Genomic DNA, 23,629 nt, shown 5'->3' with positions numbered 1-23,629 from the left:
TTTGATGGATGTTGTTGAAGACAAAAAATAACCTAGTGATAGTCAATGATGGAGCTCCCACTATGGTGTCTACTCCCTTCCATGCTTTGTACCCCTTGTTTCACAGAACTTTCTAACTGACACATTAAAACTGAGTCAATGGGGTCAGATCATCACCAAATAGAATTCTTCATTGACATAAATGTTGATACTAAACAAATATTTTATGCAAATAGTAAGCACAAAATTGGAGAAGCAGACTGAGACAAATATAGGGGTGCAGTTCGAAGAAACCTTGAAACTACACAGAGTAACTTACAGGAAAAACATGCTTACCAAATTTTAAAAAATTCTATAGAAGCCACAGCAGATGTCAACATTCCTAAGAAAAAACATTTACTATTATAAAGCAACATTCCTCTCCTTCATGGAATCCAGAATGCCCTAGAGATTTAGCAAAATGCCATCATACTCTAAATTTCTGAAAAAAAAATCAAAAAAATAAACTGGATTTAATTTTGTTCTTCACTCAGTAAAGCAACCAGTTTTTCGAGCATTTGGTATAAAACAAAGGCTTTTAGAAACAGACATCTTCCATCAACTCTTCCTACTACAACTTCTTGGATAGAGGGATTTATTGATACACTCACACCTCCAGTGATCACATTCCACCATTAGGCACTTCCAGTTGAAGATGACTATCATCATATCTTGCTTCATCCTTTTCCTAAAAAAGAACTAAATGATGCTATTAAAACATTGTGTGATATTAGTCCTGGTATTGACTCCAAACTGTTGTGCTTCAAGAATTTCAGAGTTAATTCTAGAACCACTCAGCCTTCCACCATTTTGAACACCTGATATTTTAGAGGTGAGTGGGAGAAACGAATACACTCTACTGTACATCACCTATTTGTATGTGCAGGTCAAAAAACAGTTATGAGAAAAAGATGGACCCGGCGGCCAAACAGTGGCAGACAAGTACTTACTGTATGATCCACAGTTTCCGTGTATGGGTAGAGAAGGACAAAAAAAGGTTTATGTAGTATTTTGTGCTCTCTAGTGTCTGTGTTGATTGTAAAAAGACTAATGATCAACTGAATATAGATTTCTATGTACATTCACGTATTGGACTCGCTTGAGACTAGAGACTTTTAATTTACTTCATGTCTTGGCTGTGAACGAAGCAAGACACTTGTATGATGTTTATAAATTATTTGGTTATCAAACCAATGATATTTGAATATGTGTAAATGAGTCTAATGTTTAAGAACTAAGTTAGCTTGCAGAAGTTGTTGTCGTGAAAGTTGAAAATATAAAGTGATTGAACTGAAAAGTATTCTGAGTGCCCAAATTATTTCAAGGATAGAGAAGTAGTTTGATAAAATCCTTTAACCAGCTATAGTCTTCAGAGAAGAAGCTTTTGGGAGATCGATGTAGCTGATTACCCATAGAAGAGGATCGGCTACACACAAAGTGCAAGTTACCTGACTTGAGAGACGTTTGAGCCTTGCAACCCAATGCCACACTGTCCCTTGTAATCCAAACAACATTAGAATACATTATCCTATACTTGAGAATCTGCTCTTGGAAATAAAATATTTTCTATTGGTCATTTTTAACCATTATTGTATGAAAGAGGGCCTATTGGAAACTTGGAAGATGCAGTTTATAGTTCCAGTTCTGAAAAAAGGGAAAGATCCAAATGCCTCCTCTTAACTATTAACCAGTTCATTGTCGTCTTGTGTAGCAAAGACACTGGAACGAATGGTCAAAATGAGATTGGAATGGTGGCTTGAAAAGTGTAATTTAATGCCTCCGAGTCAATACAGATTTAGAAAAATCTAAGGGACAATTGACAGTCTATACTCACTTGCTATGGACATCACTTCAGTCTTTCATATGAAAAAAATTGTCATTGCCACTTTCCTTGATGTTGAGGGAGCTTATGATAATGCGCAGATATCAGTTCCCTTGAACAAGCTGGTGGATCTTGGTATTCCTTTGAGGATGGTATATGGCATCAGTTGTCTGCTCACTCAAAGAACAATCTATATCAAATTTAAAGGAAACATGTTCGGTCTGTTTCATGTTGCTCAGGGCTTGTGCCAGGGTGCAGCTTTAAGCCCTCTCTTGTATTCTCTGTGTATCTATGATTTAGAAAGAATAATCACTCTCCCAACAAAAATTTTACAATATGCAGACAATGTTTGGGTTTATTCAACTGCAGACTCATACATTCAGGCTAAAACAGAGTTACTCACTGCTATAGAAAACATTGATGAATGGCTGTCTATCAATGGGTTAGTGGTCCCGCCTGAAAGACTGGTAGTTGTACCCTTTTATAAATTGAACATCGCTTGCGCCATTGATCACACTACATGCAGAAAGTATACTTTCCAGATAAAATCTCATGATTGATTGCTCAGTGTGATATTTGAAGCTTGGCTCAGCTGGATGCCTCACATACATCTATTGTTGATAATTTGCTCTCTCATTTGTGTGTGGTGGTGAAGACATCAAAGTATTCTACTCGTGCTGTATCAAGGGATTATTCTATGTGGACTGGACCATAGTTGCATGCCATATCACAATTTGCCTAAGATTTACCTCTCCAAATTATATACTCTTCAGTTCAGAGCCATTTGGACCTGCCTTGGGGCCATGTGTTTGATGCCTACAAATGCTCTTTTGCTGGAGGCAGGAAAGATGCCCTTAAGCATTAGATGCCAAATGCTGCCAGATAAAGTTTTCATTCAAGGAATGGCCTTCATGGAAAGTCCTGTCTATAAGAGTAGAGACCACATTTACCAATTACGGAATGTCTCCAACTAAAATTATGGACTTCTGCACTCTTGGTATTCAGTCATACATTTCATGAAATGTTCTTCACATTTGCCTTTGTTTGAATATGATCTTGACACTCTCAGCTTCCATATTCCAGTCTATTGTTATAACACAACAACCTCGCTGGGTGTGAATGGAAATTTCAGATTTAACTGTCTCACTAAAACTCAATGGCTCAGTTACATCTGTATATATACTGATGGACCCAGAATTCCACAAGAGGAGTATACTGGAGGTGCTTTTCCATGCCCTCAGATCCAAATCAGTAGGGCCTACAAACTGCCTAAAAATGCTTCAATTTTTATGGTGGAGACTGTGGTAATTTTGGAAACAATTAAGTTTTTTATCTTTTACTTCCTTCTTGAAGATATTAGTTGTGTCCAACTCCTAGAGTGTTCTTAACAGTATTCACCTCTGAAGATGGAATGAAACTCCCAGTTGCTATAGTTTGGATGTGGTACTGGAATATATATGCTGTAAACAGAGTGTACAGACAATCACTGTGCTCTGGGTCCAGTCCCATACTGGCATCCACTATAATGAGGAAGTTGACACCTAAGTGAAACAAGCTGCAAGTGCAGGAACTGTTCTTAATTACCATAGACAGAGTACTTACGTGAAGTCAAGAACCACAGAAAACAGCAATGACAAGAGATGTTGAATGTGTCCCCAAAAATGAAAGGTGGACATTATGTGACATTACAACCTCAAATTACCACAATACCATGGTTTATGAGAACACATTTGGACCAATCTATTATTTTCACCATCACTTGACTACATTTTAACCATGCCTCATTTCCTTTACATTTGTATAGAATCAACATTTATGATTCCCCTACATATGAGTGTGATTCCAAGTCAGAAGCTGATGTAAACCATATTTTGTTTATGTATTCCAAAATCTCATGGTGAATGATCGAAATTTCTAAGGACTTTGATGAACATTGCTTACCTTCTCCATCTATCACCTTTTTTACTTTTGGTTTCTAAAGACATTTGTCTGCATCTTTATGATCTCTAAGATTCATATTTTCATTTATCTGCATTAGTTATTATTAAATGTAAGAAGTAGTGTGAATTGTGGGCATAAATATCTCTAATTTACTTATCAGTCTATTTGTTGAATATTTGTTGTGATAAAAGCTTGAGATTTTCCATTCTGTAAATATGTGTTTTTTATTTTCTCAGTATAATTATGTATTCTGTGTAAACATGCATTCTCAATGGCTAAACAGAGTACTAATTGTGGAGGTCAAACAAAACAAAACAAAATAAAAGATGCTGCATCTGCAGCTTGGTGCCAATACAGTGCCACTCATGTGTGACGCCACTTCTGGTGTTTGATGCCATTGTGATGTCAGCCGTGTGTGCCATCATGTAGATGCTGCCTCTGCTGCTCAGTGACTTTTCCCATGTCAACTGCTGTACCAGCAATGTACTATGTAGTCATTGTCTGCCACTGCTGTTACTAACAATTGCTATTATGCTTATTGTCCCCACTAAATACGCTATTACTACTGCTGCTTTTACCATTGCTGCACTATACAGAAACTTGCGAGCCCCCTCTGGGACAATCAATCTCGAAATAACAAAAGAATGAAATTGCAGTCCAATCATGGATCAGACCCCAATTACAATGTTTTCACCAATTCCCAGGGTGTGGGCAGTGTATGGCCATTAACTTCGAATGTGGCTTGCTAACATCAATAGGGGATGGCCGTACACCATCAGTCTTTAGCCCAACAACACAATATAATAATGTTAATACCAAAGCCTCCCCCCCATGAACCATGGACCTTGCTGTTGGTGGGGAGGCTTGCGTGCCTCAATGATACAGATAGCCGTACCATAGGTACAACCACAACGGAGGGGTATCTGTTGAGAGGCCAGGCAAATGTGTGGTTCCTGAAGAGGGGCAGCAGCCTTTTCAGTAGTTGTAGGGGCAACAGTCTGGGGAAAAAGAAGAAGAAGAAGAAGAAGAAGAAAAAAAATGAGGGAGGAGCTGTCAGCCATTTTTAAAGACAACTACAAAATATGTTTCAAACAGTGGTAGTGGTAGAACTGGTGAGACAAATGTATTATTTGTAATGCAGAGTATTTTGAAGGGGATAAGTTTTTCTTTTTTTCCAGGTGGGGGGGGGGGGGGGGAGGTGGAGGCGGGGGGTGTACCTCATCATATACTAAAGCTATGTTGAGGATATTGTTCATTCTTCAGTTACAGAGTTTTATCGCGAGTAAAATTCTGTACATTTTAAAAATTAGTTATACTTGTGGACAGTTAAGCTATACAGTTTCAGTTATGAACCATCTTGTTTCTTGAAGTAGAAGTTGTTTTTCCCAAGGAACATACCATATTTTCACATGAATATTGAGTTTCTTAAATTTTTCCCTGTCTGTAAAATGGAAATATGTGTTAGTTCCAATAGCTTCTGTTTCAGACTGTTTTAAACCTGTAACCGGTTCTTAATAATACTTCTTAATTTGATTTCACTTACTGATTACTTGTGTGTATAAGAGTAATAACGTAACAGACAGGTGACTAAATACAGTACTGACAAGATTATCTCAATTGCAAAAAAATTAATTTCAATAGAAAATTTGTTTCCAGATACATACCCACATTGTACATTGAAGGTGTTTTATGTTTGGAAAAAAACTTTAATTTTCCTGTGTACTTTTTGTAATTTCAGTAGACAACTGCAGCACATATGAAGTGTGCAAAGTGTTACAATGTACAACAGTCATCCCAACCTCAGCAACTAGTAACACTTCTGATTCTTTTTGTTGAGCATTTTGCTGTTGTCTTTTTAAATTGAATTTTTTAAAACCTTTTGCTCTACTTGGTACATTGTTTTTCCCTGCCTCTGGATACCAAAAATTGTGTTCTGTTTGTGTTGCTGCTTTTCCTGGGGCCAGACCTGCTTCAGCAGCTGTCAAACAATCTACTGCTAATGTTAGATCTGCTGTGTCTGATACCAATGATTATTCTGCTCTTGCTTCATTTTCCACTTCTGCTTCTGGTGCTACCGTACTGATGGTGCTACTAGTGATTGTGATGCTTCACATGCTGATGATGATGATGCAACTTCTTGCTGGTGATGCTTGTTCCTCACATGCTGTTGATGCATCCTTCTTTTCTTTTGTAATAAGTAGTACACCTTTTGTAATGAGCAGTACACATGTTACAGATAGTGTAATTTTTATATGGGTGTCCTCTACTGCTGTTTTTCTCAACAGGACAGTTTCTTTGATCACCACTTTCTTGCCTAGGTAGTGTCTGTATATTCCATATCTAGTAAAGTGCTCTATGTCAGAACAGTTGCTTTAGTGAGTGTTGTAAGGACACAAAAAATTGCTATAAATCATCCTGAATTTTTGGTTTCTTGCTGTTATATCTCTATTTACACAAGAGTTTTATATTAAATCATGTCTGTGGAGTATGCTTACAACAAAAACTTTTGCTAGTGATACTTTCAGGGTTCTGCACCAAGGCTACTTTCATTCTAATTCACATCATTTCCCCCTGTGATTATGACACAGCTTACACCATTTTTACTGCACTTTCACAGCTTTCTGGCACTCCATGTATTGGAGCTCTAGGCTTTGAAATGCCAGTCACTTCATACTCTGACTGCATTTCAGGCTTGATCATGGCTAGTCCTGTACCATGAGTCACATGATGTAACTTACCAAACGAAAGCATTGGTATGTTGATAGACACACAAACAAACACAAACACACACACAAAATTCGAGCTTTCACAACCCACGGTTGCTTCATCAGGAAAGAGGGAAGGAGAGGGAAAGACAAAAGGATGTGGCTTTTAAGGGAGAGGGTAAGGAGTCATTCCAATCCCGGGAGTGGAAAGACTTACCTTAGGGGAAAAAAGGACAGGTATACACTCGCACACACACGCACACATATCCATCCACACGTATACAGACACAAGCAGACATATGTAAAGGCAAAGAGTTTAGGCAGAGATGTCAGTCGAGGCGGAAGTACAGAGGCAAAGATAATGTTGAATGACAGGTGAGGAATGAGCGGCGGCAACTTGAAATTAGCGGAGGTTGAGGCCTGTTGGGTAATGGGAAGAGAGGATATATTGAAGGGCAAGTTCCCATCTTCAGAGTTCTGATAGGTTGGTGTCAGTGGGAAGTACCCAAATAACCCGAACAGTGTAACACTGTGCCAAGATGTGCTGGACGTGCTCCAAGGCATGTTTAGCCACAGGGTGATCCTCATTACCAACAAACACTGTCTGCCTGTGTCCATTCATGTGAATGGACAGTTTGTTGCTGGTCATTCCCACATAGAAAGCTTCACAGTGTAGCCAGGTCAGTTGGTAAATCATGTGGGTGCTTTCACATGTGGCTCTGCCTTTGATTGTGTACACCTTCCAGGTTACAGGACTGGAGTAGGTGGTGGTGGGAGGGTGCATGCATGGAACAGGTTTTACACCGGTGACAGTTACAAGGGTAGGAGCCAGAGGGTAGGGAAGGTGGTTTGGTGATTTCATAGGGATGAACCAAGAGGTTACAAAGGTTAGGTGGACGGCGGAAAGACACTCTTGGTGGAGTGGGGAGGATTTCATGAAGGATGGATCTCATTTTAGGGCAGGATTTGAGAAAGTCGTATCCCTGCTGGAGAGCCACATTCAGAGTCTGATCCAGTCCCGGAAAGTATCCTGTCACAAGTGGGGCACTTTTGGGGTTTTTCTGTGGGAGGTTCTCGGTTTGAGGGGATGAGGAAGTGGCTCTGGTTATTTGCTTCTGTACCAGGTCGGGAGGGTAGCTGCGGGATGCGAAAGCTGTTTTCAGGTTGTTGGTGTAATGGTTCAGGGATTCAGGATTAGAACAGATTCGTTTGCCACGAAGACCTAGGCTGTAGGGAAGGGACCGTTTGATATGGAATGGGTGGCAGCTGTCATAATGGAGGTACTGTTGCTTGTTGGTGGGTTTGATGTGGATGGATGTGTGAAGCTGGCCATTGGATAGATGGAGGTCAACGTCAAGGAAAGTGGCATGGGATTTGGAGTAGGACCAAGTGAATCTGATGGAACCAAAGGAGTTGAGGTTGGAGAGGAAATTCTGGAGCTCTTCTTCACTGTGAGTCCAGATCATGAAGATGTCATCAATAAATCTGTACCAAACTTTGGGTTGGCAGGCCTGGGTAACCAAGAAGGCTTCCTCTAAGCGACCCATAAATAGGTTGGTGTACGAGGGGGCCATCCTGGTACCCATGGCTGTTCCCTTTAATTGTTGGTATGTCTGGCCTTCGAAAATGAAGAAGTTGTGAGTCAGGATGAAGCTGGCTAAGGTAGTGAGGAAAGAGGTTTTAGGTAGGGTGGCAGGTGATTGGCATGAAAGGAAGTGCTCCATCGCAGCGAGGCCCTGGACGTGCGGAATATTTGTGTATAAGGAAGTGGCATCAATGGTTACAAAGATGGTTTCTGGGGGTAACAGATTGGGTAAGAATTCCAGGCATTTGAGAAAGTGGTTGGTGTCTTTGATGTAGGATGGGAAACTGCATGTAATGGGTTGAAGGTGTTGATCTACGTAGGCAGAGATATGTTCTGTGGGGGCTTGGTAACCAGCTAAAATGGGGCGGCCGGGATGATTGGGTTTGTGAATTTTAGGAAGTAGGTAGAAGGTAGGGGTGCAGGGTGCCAGTGGGGACAGGAGGTTGATGGAGTCAGGTGAAAGATTTTGTAGGGGGCCTAAGATTCTGAGGATTCCTTGAAGCTCTGCCTGGACATCAGGAATGGGATTACCTTGGCAAACTTTGTATGTAGTGTTGTCTGAAAGCTGATGCAGTCCCTCAGCCACACACCCCTGATGATCAAGTACCACGGTCGTGGAACCCTTGTCCGCCGGAAAAATGACAATGGATCGGTCAGCCTTCAGATCATGGATAGCCTGGGCTTCAGCAGTGGTGATGTTGGGAGTAGTATTAAGGTTTTTTAAGAAGGATTGAGAGGCAAGGCTGGAAGTCAGAAATTCCTGGAAGGTTTGGAGAGGGTGATTTTGAGGAAGAGGAGGTGGGTCCCACTGTGACGGAGGACGGAACTGTTCGAGGCAATTTGGATAGTGTCTTGGGGAGTTGGATCATTAGGAGCAGGATTAGGATTATTTTTCTTCGTGACAAAGTGATATTTCCAGCGGAGAGTACGAGTGTAGGACAGTAAATCTTTGACGAGGGCTGTTTGGTTGAATCTGGGAGTAGGGCTGAAGGTGAGGCCTTTGGATAGGACAGAGGTTTCGGATTGGGAGAGAGGTTTGGAGGAAAGGTTAACTACTGAATTAGGGTGTTGTGGTTCCAGATTGTGTTGATTAGAATTTTGAGGTTTTGGGGGGAGTGGAACTGGAAGTGAGAGATTGAGTAGATGGGAGAGACAGGGTCTGTGTGCAATGAGAGGAGGTTGAGGTTTGCTGGAAAGGTTGTGGAGGGTGAGTGAGTTGCCATTCCGGAGGTGGGAAACCAGGAGATTGGATAGTTTTTTGAGGTGGAGGTTGGCATGCTGTTCTAATTTGCGGTTGGCCTGTAGGAGGATGCTCTGAAAAGCCGGTGTGGATGTGGGAGAGGAAAGATTGAGGACTTTTATGAAGGATAGGAGTTGACAGGTGTGTTCATTGACTGAGTTGATGTGTAGCTGAAGGATTAGGTGGGTGAGGGGTATGGACTGTTCAGTTTGGAACTGGTATAGGGACTGATGGAAAGAAGGGTTACAGCCAGAGATGGGAACTTTAAGTGTGAGGCCTTTGTGGGTAATGCTAAATGTCAGACTAGCCTGAGTAAATAAAATATGGGAGCGTAATCTGGCTAGAGTGAAGGCATGTTTGTGGAGGGAATGTAAATAAAACTTAATGGGTTCATTGAGGGGATGTTGTGAGGGTGACATAGTATTAGAAGGTGGAAAGTGTAACATAAAGCTGAAATGAAAATGAAAATAAAAATAAAAATAAAAATAAAAATATATGGGGAGAGATAAAGGTGAACTAGAAAGCAACTGGAGATCTGGTGTGAAAAAAGTTGAAAAAGTGTTGGTTAAAGCTAAGCTATGTTGATCCTGTGCTGAACTTGTGTTGGTAAACAACGATGTGCATGAAGGTTAGGTGGTTGCGTTGCCACCAAAACAAGTTAAAGGGTGGAGAAATTTTGGAAAATTTCGAAAAAACTGGGTGTAAATGTATTAAAAGGAGTGGTTTTGTGGTGGCAGATTATGAAAATGAAGCTAACAATTGTCTGACGAAGAAATAACGATGTTAAAACCTGTGGGAAGTGGCTAAAAATGATGAGTGATGTGGGAAAAACGGAAATGGAAATAAAGAGAAAGTTGTTAGAACTAGCCGAAATGGTTGTTTAATAGGTGAAAGGAACTGTTTGTCAACTGGGAATGGTGGATTTTATAGCAGCGGTAGTGTTGAAAGTGGAAAAAAATTTTTTGGTTATGGTTTGGAAGTGGGTTACGTATTATTGAGTAGGAATATATAGGCAGGATAAAATTGTATGGTAGATTACGGTAAAAAGGAGAAGGTGAATACAAAGTGAAACTACTTGCACAAACAGAAAGAGAAAGTAAGATGACAGAAAAGATTTCGAAATGCAACAGTGACAATAACAAACGTAATTGTTGGGTTCAAATTAATGATATGAGTATAATAGAGGGAAACATTCCATGTGGGAAAAATATATTTAAAATCAAAAATGATGTAACTTACCAAACGAAAGCGTTGGTATGTTGATAGACACACAAACAAACACAAACACACACACAAAATTCGAGCTTTTGCAACCCACGGTTGCTTCATCAGGAAAGAGGGACGGAGAGGGAAAGACGAAAGGATGTGGCTTTTAAGGGAGAGGGTAAGGAGTCATTCCAATCCCGGGAGTGGAAAGACTTACCTTAGGGGGAAAAAAGGACTGGTGTACACTGGCACACACACACACATATCCATCCGCATGTACACAGACACAAGCAGACATTTGTAAAGGCAAAGAGTTTGGGCAGAGATGTCAGTCAAGGCGGAAGTACAGAGGCAAAGATGATGTTGAATGACGGGTGAGGTATGAGCGGCGGCAACTTGAAATTAGCGGAGGTTGCTGCCTGGTGGGTAACGGGAAGAGAGGATATATTGATGGGCAAGTTCCCATCTCCGGAGTTCTGATAGGCTAGTGTTAGTGGGAAGTATCCAGATAACCCGTACGGTGCAACACTGTGCCAAGATGTGCTGGGCGTGCACCACAGGGTGATCCTCATTACCAACAAACACTGTCTGCCTGTGTCCATTCATGTGAATGGACAGTTTGTTGCTGGTCATTCCCACATAGAAAGCTTCACAGTGTAGCCAGGTCAGTTGGTAAATTATGTGGGTGCTTTCACACATGGCTCTGCCTTTGATTGTGTACACCTTCCAGGTTGCAGGACTGGAGTAGGTGGTGGTGGGAGGGTGCATGGAACAGTTTTTACACCGGGGGCGGTTATAAGGGTAGGAGCCAGAGGGTAGGGAAGGTGGTTTGGTGATTTCATAGGGATGAACCAAGAGGTTACAAAGGTTAGGTGGATGGCGGAAAGACATTTTTGGTGGAGTGGGGAGGATTTCATGAAGGATGGATCTCATTTCAGGGCAGGATTTGAGGAAGTCGTATCCCTGCTGGAGAGCCACATTCAGAGTCTGATCCAGTCCTGGAAAGTATCCTGTCACAAGTAGGGCACTTTTGAGGTTTTTCTGTGGGAGATTCTGGGTTTGAGGGGATGAGGTAGTGGCTCTGGCTATTTGCTTCTGTACCAGGTCGGGAGGGTAGTTGCGGGATGCGAAAGCTGTTTTCAGGTTGTTGGTGTAATGGTTCAGGGATTCAGGACTGGAGCAGATTCGTTTGCCATGAAGACCTAGGCTCTCTCACTTCATAGACATCTGTAGAATCCTGCATTACAGGAATATTCTTAAGATTGTCTTATTTTCAAGTAGAAAAAAAGTTCACTGTTTTTACTGTTGATGTTTCATGTGTGCTGCAGTTGTTCTCTCTCTCTGTGGAGTCTTACTTTCACTGAGAACCACACATGATAATCATTTTTGTGTTTTGGCCACAACCAACCAAACACCCCTTTTCAGCCTTTCCATCCCATTTTTGAGACTTTTCTTTAGGAACATGTGAATCTTGTGACATACTAACATAATGTTTCACTGTACTGTTATGAGAATCTTGTGATATTTTCACATCCCTTGTACCTGCCTCTCTGGACTTTTCATTAGGCTTAATTTCAATCAATGTTGGATGACTGGATACTGATCTTAGCCTAAAAAAGTACTCCCATGAGTTTCAGTGCCGCCTCACCCCCTCCCCCTTAAAGATTTTGCTATCATCCCAGCCAGTTTACTCTTCCCTTTCCTATTGAGATGCAGGCCATGTCTTGTGAAGTCCCACCTCCTAATATCATCAACTGAAACCAAACCTATGCTTGACAAAGTAGCTGCCCAAAGCAGCTGATCTAGCTCTATATTGACCCTCCTGACAGAGCTGTTCAACTGGGGCCGGTGATACCGCATGAAAGCAGGTACCAAGCCAACATTTGCATGGTTCATTGCAGATGCTATTTTACCAGGCACACTCGATATTGTAGCCCTGATCCCTATCAATACTGTTTCCTGCTTCACCCACTACCACAACATGATCCTGTTTTGTAAAACCTTTGGACAATAATCCTACATCCTCTCTCACTTGGCTAACACATGCACTGGGCTTGAAAATAATTTGTTACATGATACCTGTCACCTAATTTTTCGTGCAAAATCTGGTCCACACCTCTTCCATGGCTACTACCTAACAACAGAACTTTCCCCTACTTTCTACTTTTTTTTGCAACTGTTGGTTTCCTCGTGAAAGTCTGTAGAGTGCTGACAACATTTACATTTAATTGAGCCTCTTCCTTAGTTGACTGAGGTAGCAAGGCAAATCTGTTATTTGTGCCAATGATGAAACTTCAGATACTGTTCTCTTTCTGTGGCCCCTGTTCCTTCTCCCTCCTTAACCTCATCATTTCCTCCCTAGCACTATCGAGTTCAGCCTGAAGGGCTCTAATCTTCCCTTCCTGTTCCACTATTTGCCTATCCCTTGAACATAATCTGCAATACCATGGAAGAGACCCATTTACTGCCCCGATTCCCATGCCACTACATTCACCCCAATGTAACCATCTGCCACAACAGCTGCACAAAACCCCAGAACTGACTTTCCTACGGCAGCTCAAACACTTCTCACTCATGGTTGTTTACAATATTTTTTACAAAATTTATCTAGGCAATAACAATAATATTCTATTAACTACAGATCACAAAAGCCATTAAAGTTATGTGGAACACTAATATATGTGTATACTATTAGTATAGTAACATAATGCAGTTAAACTAACGTTAAAAATCAAAACTTGTATACACGAAAAATTAGGCCTGAGATAATATATGCACGATACGTACTTTACGCATTTTGAAAGGAAATAAAAGATAGAACTTAAAACCTTTAATTCCCCGAGTAGATACGGTATTACTAAATATAGTGTAATGAGAACAACTTAATTTTTTTTTCCGAGAAATGCATTGAAATGAGTGAAACCTTCAATAGATAATTTAAACAGACTCTAATTAACTTTGTTACAGTGTAATATTAACTTAATTGACAGTTATTATAGAATTAATTACTTATCTTGATGAGCCTAATATTCAAGCTTGTGGGGTCTGCGCCAGTGCTGCCAAGACTCAAGTATCTGATTTTAGAAAATGCTTGTGTTTTTTTTTACCACAATTTTAATGAGAGTTGTTGCTTGCTGCACATACTAAACTTTCACCTGTATCACATGTGTTCAATCTACATTCCTCAATGGCAAGTCTGAATGTCAGACAGCTAAGTGTTCACACATTTACCTGGACAGATTCCCATGCACTGACACAGTAATTGTAGACTACTGTTAGTGTCATCAAAATTTTTGTAACAATCATTGAACAGGTACTTGCTTGCTTAGAATCTGCAAGTGAGTTGTAAGATCTGCAGTTCTAGCAGTATGTGTCATTATGTCGTCCCTTAGTTTCTTTTGCAAACTATAACACCACTACAGTAATGTGTGAAAACTAGTTCCAGATTTTTGTTCGTAAACAAACATTAGCTTGTCTCACATTTCTTTTGACATGTTTCAGTTCATAGTATGCAGCATAGCTATTTCTCTACCTGACATGGTGATCATTCAGTGAGTTTGCAGTTGCAACTTTTAGCTTTTGTGGTCCAGGCTGCAACCAACTTCCTGTACACATCATTATCTGATGTTTCTTCAGGCAGGTTATACAAACTATTTACTACAGTCCAAACATTGTCTGATTTCAACACTATATGTACTTGAAACTGCAGATCAGTTTTTGACATGTTTGAGTTTATTTATACAGGTGATATCAGTTTCCATCTTAAGGTTAAGTTATGTTTCTCTTCATGCATAGCCAGAAAACTAGTCTAACTTGGCACAATTGTATTTGAATTATTATCTTGTGTCCAATACCAACTTTCCACAAAATATTATTTTTTGTGTTCCGCGACCACAACTTGTTGGACTGATTATTTCTGTATTAACAAATAATACATCAAATATGGTGATCTTCAATATTATTTGATACACACAACACAGGGTGTGAAATTGATCTCATTGAGGTTTCCCACCAATTTAAGCTGGTTTTCACCTTTCACTAACGATGTACTCCCTCAGATTTGTCCTTCTTCCCTGTATTTCACCCATTTAATCCTTTTCATGATTTTTTCCCATGCATTTGGGTGTATTTTTATGTGTTTTTCGGATGTAATTTTACGTTATTTAAGTATTTTTCTATGTTTTCTTCCATCACCATGTATTCTTGCTCCTCCCATCTGCATCAATACAGAAAAGTTTCCTTATCCCTAGCCAGAACCCAGTGCCACATATATTGTTCCTGCACTCTTGCTTGACGCAAGGTATCCCCCAAATGGCCTTACTTCAAAATTACCCATCTCTGACTGCCACCCTTCCTTCCACAGTGACCTCCATCTGTTCAGATTCTGCCAGTCCTTAGACCTTGTAGCAGTTCCACCTGCTTTTATTTCTTTGGTTGTTGTCCTCAGTGTTCACGTAATGTGTTGCTACATTGGCTGACAAATGGGGTTTGTAATTTGGACACTGACTATGGTAAATAATGTAGCCGACCAATGCACAGTCTTTTACTTTTACTGTTTACAACCCCCCACCCATACACATTTAATATGGCGAGTGCACTATTGTTTAACTTTTGATAAGCCTCAGTAATAGGTTACAGACGAACCTCCACATACTGCTACAATAGTTTACTGTTGAACATCTAGGAGCAGTAAGGACATAACCACAAAGCTCACAGTTCTTGAAGAATAGAAAGGTACTTATGGAGCAGACACTGTCAGTCTGTTAACACATGGCCTAATTGTTTAACACTTATTACACTGTTAAACTGTTGCATTTTTATCATTCTAAGCAACACAGATTACTCGTCTGAAACTCGGCCATGGACAGACTGTCAAAATATATATATCATCACAGTAATAGGTACTGAAACTATACATTGTTTAAAATTAAATTTACAGAAATTACAATTAAAACTTAACTCATTAAATTAACTGAATACATTGAAAAATTTCATCTTCTTAACAGTTTCTTCTACTACAATGTTTATGCCAACTTATTTGTTTAAATCATGAAATTAACATATGTAGTTACACAAACAATACTTTTGACAAAGCTGTTAATTACTTTGTAATTAATCAATGGCTGGATTTGCTAACATGTTTTTGAATATATCCAAATAGATCCTTTAAAATTACTATTAGTTGTCCCTCCAAATGTTTATACTTAGTGCAGAATTTACATTTGTTTATACGTCAACAATAGAATTTATGAAACAATTACTGATTTGGCCCTATAATGAAAGATACTAACTAGTAATAGTCAAAATAAATTAGTAAATTAATTACATACATAAAACTAAGCACAAAACTAGATCTAGTGTTAAATTCTTTAAAACTGAGGGCCAACCTTTCTCTTATATAAAAATGCAGGTGTATTCATGTATGTTAATGGTAATTAGTTAAAATTGAAAAAACGAATTTAAGGAGGCAGATGGCAAAAATAAGAGGGGAATTAAAAATATCCCTACTTGCTTTGTCACAACATCACAAACATAGTCCTACAAAACCATATCAATCAAGCCCAAACCTCCTTACAATACCTTCTCTACATCTATAAAATTCTCCTTTTATGCAACCCCAAATTCCTGGATCCCATAACAAACACTGAAACCCTTGTTCTCCAGCAACTAGAGTGACATGCTCAACACTGCCTCAAAAAACTCTCCACACTGTTAACTTCCTACTCCCACCTTGGACTACCACTATCAACCACCTTTACAACAACCTCCAAACCTCCCCCCACGTCCCATCATAGCTGACAAACCCTGTCTCGCAGACCTACTACATTTACCCCCCCCCCCACCCCCCTCAAAAACTCCCTCCCACCACCAAGCAGAATCCAGGACCTAAACAGACCCAAAACACAATCATGAACCATTCCTCCAAAAGCCTTATTCCTGCAAAAGTATCAGTCCTTTCCAAAGGCCTCGCCTTTTTCCCCACCCACAAATTCAATCATGAAGGGCTTGTTAAAGACATTCTCTTCTTCTCCCAGTCCTTTCAGTGGAAACACTTTTTCCCCACCAACCCTACCAACCAGACACACCCAGAGACCAATGTTGAACCCCGCCTGACTCAGTTCACTCCTCTATCGAACCATGATCCACCATCACTGCTGCCAAATCACCCCTGTTAACTTTTCAGAATTTCTTAATTTCAAATCTTGCTTCATCATAATTCCACAAATCCCTCAACATAGAAACAAACCCTACATCCACAGAAAGAACCACAATCCACCACCTAAAAACTGATCCCAACCTCATAATCCTATCTGCTGACAAAGGTTCCACCATTGTTGTTTCGATCCACAGGGATTACCTGGCAGCAGGGATCTACCAGCTGTCAGATTTATCCACCTGCAAACTGTGCCACAGTGACTCATTCCAGAAATCCAGCAGAATCTCCAATCTCTTGTCAAATCCTTAGTTTCATCAGATAACCTCTCCCTGTAGTCCATCTCTTTCCTCACTCCTACCACTCACCACACTCCTACCTTGTACATGCTTCCTAAAGTCCATAAACCTGAACACCATCTCCCCCATTCGCTTCATCTGGTCCTACTCAACCCCACAAGCAATTGTCTTCATGTTGACCTCCACCTCAAAGATGGCTACATCAGTGCTACTGTCCATATCAAACTTACCAACCATCAGCAATATCTCCACTTTGACAGCTGCCACCCATTCCATACCAAGAAGTGCCTTCCATACAGCTTAGGCACCTGTGGCTGTCACATCTGGAATGATGAGCAGTCTTTCTCGAAATATACCGAGGGTCTCACTGAGGCCTTTACAGATTGTAATTACCCTCCCAACATTGTAGAAAAACAGATTTCCCATGTCTTATCCTTCCAGTCACCCACCACCTCCAAAAGTCCCATGGTCCAGCCAAGAGGAGCATTCCACTCATGACTCAGTACCACCCAGGACTGGAGCAACTGAATCACATTTTCCGCCAGGATTTCAACTACCTCTCGTCATGCCCTGTAAAGAGAATGTCCTTCCCACCATCCTTCCCCCCTCCCACAGTGGTATTTCTGCCACCCACCGAACCTACACAATATCCTTGTCCATCCCTACTCAACCTCTCCTCCCTACCTTTGTGTCATGGCTCATATCTCTGTAACTGACCTAGGTGCAAGTACTGTCCCACTAATCCTCCCACCACCACCTACTCCAGTCCAGTCACAAACATCACCTATCCCATCAAAGGCAGAGCTATCTGTGAAACCAATCATGTGATCTACAAGCTAAGCTGCAACCACTGTGCTGCATTCTATGTGGGGATGATACGCAACAAGCTGTCTGTCTGTATGACTGGCCAGTGAGAAACTGTGCCCAAGAAACAACTGGAGCACCATATTGAGCAGGCTGCCAAACACAGTGTTCTTCATTTCAGTGACTGCTTCACAGTCTGTGCCATCTGGATCCTTTCCATCGACTTCCCCTGGCCTCCGTCTATCCTCCCGACTGCATCTAGCTGCCATACCTTTTCTCCACTTATCCATGGACTCTTCCACTAACAGCACTTTACCATAACCTCCCCCACCCTCTGCCCTAGACTCCTCCTTACCCCCTCTCAGTTGGCTCTCCGATCATGCATTGCTGCTTGCAGTCTGGCTTCAGCTGCCAGAGACTGTGGTTGTGTTTATTAGTTGCATTTGTGTGTGTGTGTGTTGCCTATTTTTGGCAAAACCCTTATTGGCCAAAAGCTAATTTTGTGAGTCCCTTTATTGTGCCTATCTGTGACTCAGAATCTCTGCTATTTGGTGAGTAGCAACTATCCTTTTCATTATATAATTAATCTTAAGCATGTGTGGTTACATATGATAATGTCACTCTAGTAAGTTTTTCAACACCAGAATCAAATTTCTTGTAACAGCTACTTTTATCTATTATTCAGCATCACATAATATAAATGTAGCGCATACTAACTCATTAATAAAGGTTGTCTAAGTACTAAAGTATTCAGATTACACATTTCAACAATTTATTGCTGTCTTCAGATGTGACAATTAATCCATTGGGAGCTTTGTCCTGATGTATAAAACTTCAATTTATGCACTCCGAACACCATGAAATCATATAAAATATGTCAACAAATTATTCATGTACCACCCATGGTAAAAAGACATATTTTATACCATTTCATGACATGCAGAGTGTGTATCTTGAATTTTTATACATGATGACAAAGCTGTTAGTGAATTAATTGTCAAATCTGAAGTTGGCAATTATCTGTCAAAATGGGTAATGTGAATAGTGTAGCAATCAGACAGTCTTGATGTAAAAAAATGTTTTATAAAAATTTATAAGACTGCATGCTTGTGTTTGACAATATGGCAGTTCTTAAATAAATAAAGCTAATCTTTTTAATACTGTGTACATTTTGCTCTGTGATCATGTTATTCTGTATGTGTTATTGGATATCACAAGTCACTCACACCACATTCTATATGATGGTGTGAGACATATTTGTTATATTCAAATTTTGATGCCACGGGCTATGAATTAAACAAGAATGATTTATGATTTATAACATTTATTTCCTTTTGTAGGTTCATAAGGTGAATGTATTATTTATAGATAATCCTGTGGGAACAGGATTCAGTTATGTGGACAGTAACTCCTTGTATACAACTACAAATGCAGAAATTGCTGCTGATTTACTTACCTTTATTAAGGCATTTGTGGAACAGTACCCCACTTTTCAAACTGTTCCACTCTACATATTCAGTGAATCATATGGTGGAAAAATGGCGTCAGAGTTTGCCCTTGAACTGTACAAGGTTAGTGTTAAATTATATATATATATATATATATTCTGTTACATTATTCAGTTTTGCTTTCATCAGTATATTTTATTTCTCTAGTAAATTTTTACTATTTGAAGAATGTATATTTTCTTCACGTTCATGTATGTTACATTTAGCTATGGTACTGGAAATGATCTCTTTCTCTCTCTCTCTCTCTCTCTCTCTCTTTGTGTGTGTGTGTGTGTGTGTGTGTGTGTGTGTGTGTGTGTGTGTGTGCACGCGCGTGCATGTGTGTGTGTTGTGTGTGTGTGTGTGTGTGTGCGCGTGCGTGCGTTGTGTGTGTGTGTGTGTGTGTGTGTGTGTGTGTGTGTGTGTGTGTGTGTGTGTTAACATTATCAGTTAGTGCAACTGTGAGCTTCAGTCTGGAGTAGTAAAGCTTGAGCTACTTCAACAACAGCAAGGAGAACAAAACGAATAAGAAAGAAGAACAAAAATACAGCATTACTGATGATCCTAAATTAAACTAAAGGTATACGATGTTGCGAATATGACTCCCAGCTATCAGATCATAAATATGCCTGATCTAAAAATTTAACACCATAATATGCAATCCCTGCATGATAGTACTGATGAAATTAACTCATTGTTAACAGATTAACGTAAAGATATTTCAGTGTTATGCATTTCTGAGCACTGGCTTAACCCAGAATTAATCCAGAATACAGAAATAAATAAATTCATTTTTTCTTCTTACTATTGCAGGAAAAACAGCAAGCAAGGTGGGGTGGCAATTTATACAAAGGAAAGTAGACTTTGTTCCCTACCTGACTTAACTAGAACAAATATCGAAAAGGATTATGAAATTGCAGCTATAAAAATTATTCAGTTCAACCTGGTTATTGCTACAGTTTGCTGATCACCATCTGGAAATTTTGAACTTTTCTTAAATAAAATGCAGTCAATGCTAAATAAAGTAAATAAAATGGATTTGAGTTCATAATCTGTGGTGACTTCAAAATTGATTTCCTCACAAATAGTGGAAATAGAGAGACCCTTTTGGACCTTGCAACATCCTATTATTTAAAGGCAGAAGTAAAAGCTGCTACCTGAGTAACAGAAACTCCCCAAACAGCTTTAGATCAATTTCTAGTCAAGAAGAGTTTACACAACACTTTACTAAAATTTTTCAATGCAGGTTTTTTAGTGGCCATATTTGCTCAGATATTAGGCATAAAAGTAAAAGGCAGTTTTATTAACAACATGTCTTTAAGAACCTCATGTAGATGTTATAATCAGGATAATGTAAACTACTTCAACAGTGTATTACAGAAAGAAAAATGGTCAGAAGTGTACAAAATGACTGATACAAGTGAAATATTCAACACCTTCATTGATACATTAACCCATTTCTTTCAAATTGCTTTCCCACTGAAAACTGTAACCATGCGGGGGAACTCTAGAACAAACAGCTGGATCACAAGGGGAATTAGGGTTTCATGCCAGAAGAAAAGACTACTTTATGAAACATATAACACAAAAATTTCCTCACCTGAAGTATGCACACACTATAAAAAATACTCCAAAATATTGAGTAAAGTAGTAAAAGAAGCAAAGATAATACAAAATGATGAATATATTGCTAATTCAGCTAATAAATTAAAGGCTATGTGTAGTGTTACAAAAGAAGTATCTGTAGAATACTATCACAAAAAATAAAAAAGTAACAAACCCCTTAGAAGTAGCCAACACATTTAACAATTTCTTCACAGATCATTGCTGACAATATGTTACAATCAAAATTACATACGAGCACCTAGGCGAATGAATATAAAATAAATGCATGTAGAGGATCAATGTACATGAGTCCTGTTTCACAAGATGAAGCAGCTAAATCAATGAAAGGACTGATAAGTTCCAACTCTGCAGGCACTGATGGTGTACCGCAACAATATTAAAAAAGAGTGGATGAAGCCTAATTGAAAAACTCACACACTTATGTGACTACTCACTTCAGCAGGCTCTTTCTCTGATGTACTGAAAACATTAAAAGTTATTCCAGTATATAAAAAATGTGAGAAAGGAAATGTAAATAACTACAGAGCCATCACAATTTCCTCCTGCATCTCTGAAGTATTAGAAAAAGTTATGTATGGCATACTTACAAAGTTTATAAAAAAACATCCTATATAATGAACAACATGGATTCACATCTTGTGAATGACTTCCTTCAGGATAACGACATCGCTCGACTAGAGTGCCCAGCATGTTCTCCTATCGAACATGCCTGGGATGGATTGAAAAGGGCTATTTATGGATGATGTGACCAACCAATCACTCTCAGGGATCTGTGACGAATTGCCGTTGAGGAGTGGGACAATCAGGACCAACAGTGCCTTGATGAAATTGTGGATAGTATGCCGTGACAAATACAGGCATGCATCAATGCAAGAGGATGTGCTACTGGGCATTAGAAGTACCACTGTGTACAGCAATGTAATTCATCAAGCCAAGCTAAAGTTTTCCGGGCACAAAAACGTGCAGTAAGAATTATATGTGGTGTGAACTCAAGAACATCCTGCAGAAGCCTGTTTAGGGAACTAGGGATACTAACTACAGTTTCCCAATATATTTATTCCTTAATGAAATTTGTCATTAAAAATATATCACTTTTTCAAACCAACAGCTCAATTCATGGAATCAATACTAGAAATAAGAATAATCTTCACAAGGATTTAAAGTCACTTAGTCTTGTACAAAAAGGTGTGCATTATTCAGGAACACACATTTTCAATAACTTGCCAGCAGCCATAAAAAGCTTAACAACCAATGAAATTCAGTTTAAGAGAAGCCTAAAGGATTTATTGGTGGCCAACTCCTTCTACTCCATTGATGAATTTCTGAGGAAAACCAACTGATTTGTATATAAGTACAACATAACTTCTGCACAATTTCAGTGCAGTAATGTGTTCACTGAAAATTTGTGTGTGTGTGTGTGTGTGTGTGTGTGTGTGTGTGTGTGTGTGTGTGTGTAAGTATAATCTAACTTCTGCACCATTTCAGTGCAGTAATGTGTTCATTGTAAATAAGTATTACAGTAGTTGTATTACATGTTTCTTACCTTATAAATAAATATAAAACTTTTTTATTTTAAATTCAGTGCAATAGTATTTGTAAAATGACTCTTAGTGTTCATTAAAAAATGACGATCATTCCACTTGGGACCTGTGGAATGGTACATTAGCTTATTTGTTTTAGTTTAAATATTTGTCATGTATTGTTGTTTTTCTGACATGTTCCACATCCTGGAGGACCTCCTCACTATGGATCAATTGGAATGAAAGTAAATCTAATCTAATCTAATCTAATCTGGACCACCACCTCTGAAGGCCTCACTGTATAGTGATACAACATGCAATGTGTGGTTTTCATGAGCAATAAAAAAGGCGGAAATGATGTTTACGTTGATCTCTATTCCAATTTTCTGTACAGGTTCCGGAACTCTTGGAACCAAGGTGATGCAAAACTTTTTTTGATGTTTCTATTTTGGAAGTCAGGATATTCACAGTACCTTCGCAATACATTATGAAATCTGTTATCAATAACCCATCCCAGCTCAAAAATAATAGCGAAGTGCATAGCTACGTCGCTAGAAGAAAGGCTGATCTTCACAATCTGGGTTAAATCTGGCTTTGGCTCAGAAAGGGGTGAATTATACTGCCACAAAAATCGTTGGTCACTTACCAAATAGCATTAAAAGTCTAACAGATAGCCAACCAACATTTAAAAACAAATTAAGAGAATTTATGAATGACAACTCCTTCTACTCAATAGATGAATTTTCAGATATGAGGTAGTAACTAAAAAAAAAAATTAATTAATTATATTATGTAAAGAAAACTTATGTTAAACTGATACATTTCACATCATTATGAAATGTATTCATGATCTATGGAACAAGAATTAATGTAATATAATGTAACACTGTACCACTTGTGAGTGTGCTACACATTAAAAGTTGCTACCAAGTGTGCAAATGTTCCTTTAAAAGGAAGATTCATAAGTATTGCCAAGTTCAATTCTCATACCACTGGAAAAATGAGTGATATTTCATTAAAAGAGCTGAAATCACCAAAATTGAATAGGATTCCAGGACTCATTGGGAACCTCATTAGATTGTATATAGAATTTGCAGCTGACGTAACACCACATTCAACCATAATTTAGAGAAAATCCTTCATTCAGAAAACCATGCCTAATAGGTCAAAAAAATGTACAAGTCACATATGTCTACAAGTAAAGTAGTTTAGCAGAAGTGGC

The 23,629-nt window shown here is 39.2% G+C and overlaps 1 protein-coding gene across 1 annotated transcript in view; it reads left to right on the top strand.

Annotated features, from left to right (window-relative positions):
- LOC124760191 (retinoid-inducible serine carboxypeptidase-like) overlaps nt 1–23,629 on the top strand; it is a 154,219-nt gene that overhangs the window by 32,456 nt on the left and 98,134 nt on the right. The window contains exon 3 of the mRNA XM_047249098.1: nt 19,115–19,345. Within this exon, the coding sequence (XP_047105054.1) occupies nt 19,115–19,345 (231 nt within the window). The remainder of the gene's footprint in view (nt 1–19,114; nt 19,346–23,629) is intronic.

This window comes from Schistocerca piceifrons, chromosome 1, assembly GCF_021461385.2.
Source record: "Schistocerca piceifrons isolate TAMUIC-IGC-003096 chromosome 1, iqSchPice1.1, whole genome shotgun sequence".
NCBI lineage: Eukaryota > Metazoa > Arthropoda > Insecta > Orthoptera > Acrididae > Schistocerca > Schistocerca piceifrons.
The sequence above is the reverse complement of the archived record's forward strand: the minus strand, read 5'-3'. Positions and strand labels throughout refer to the sequence as shown.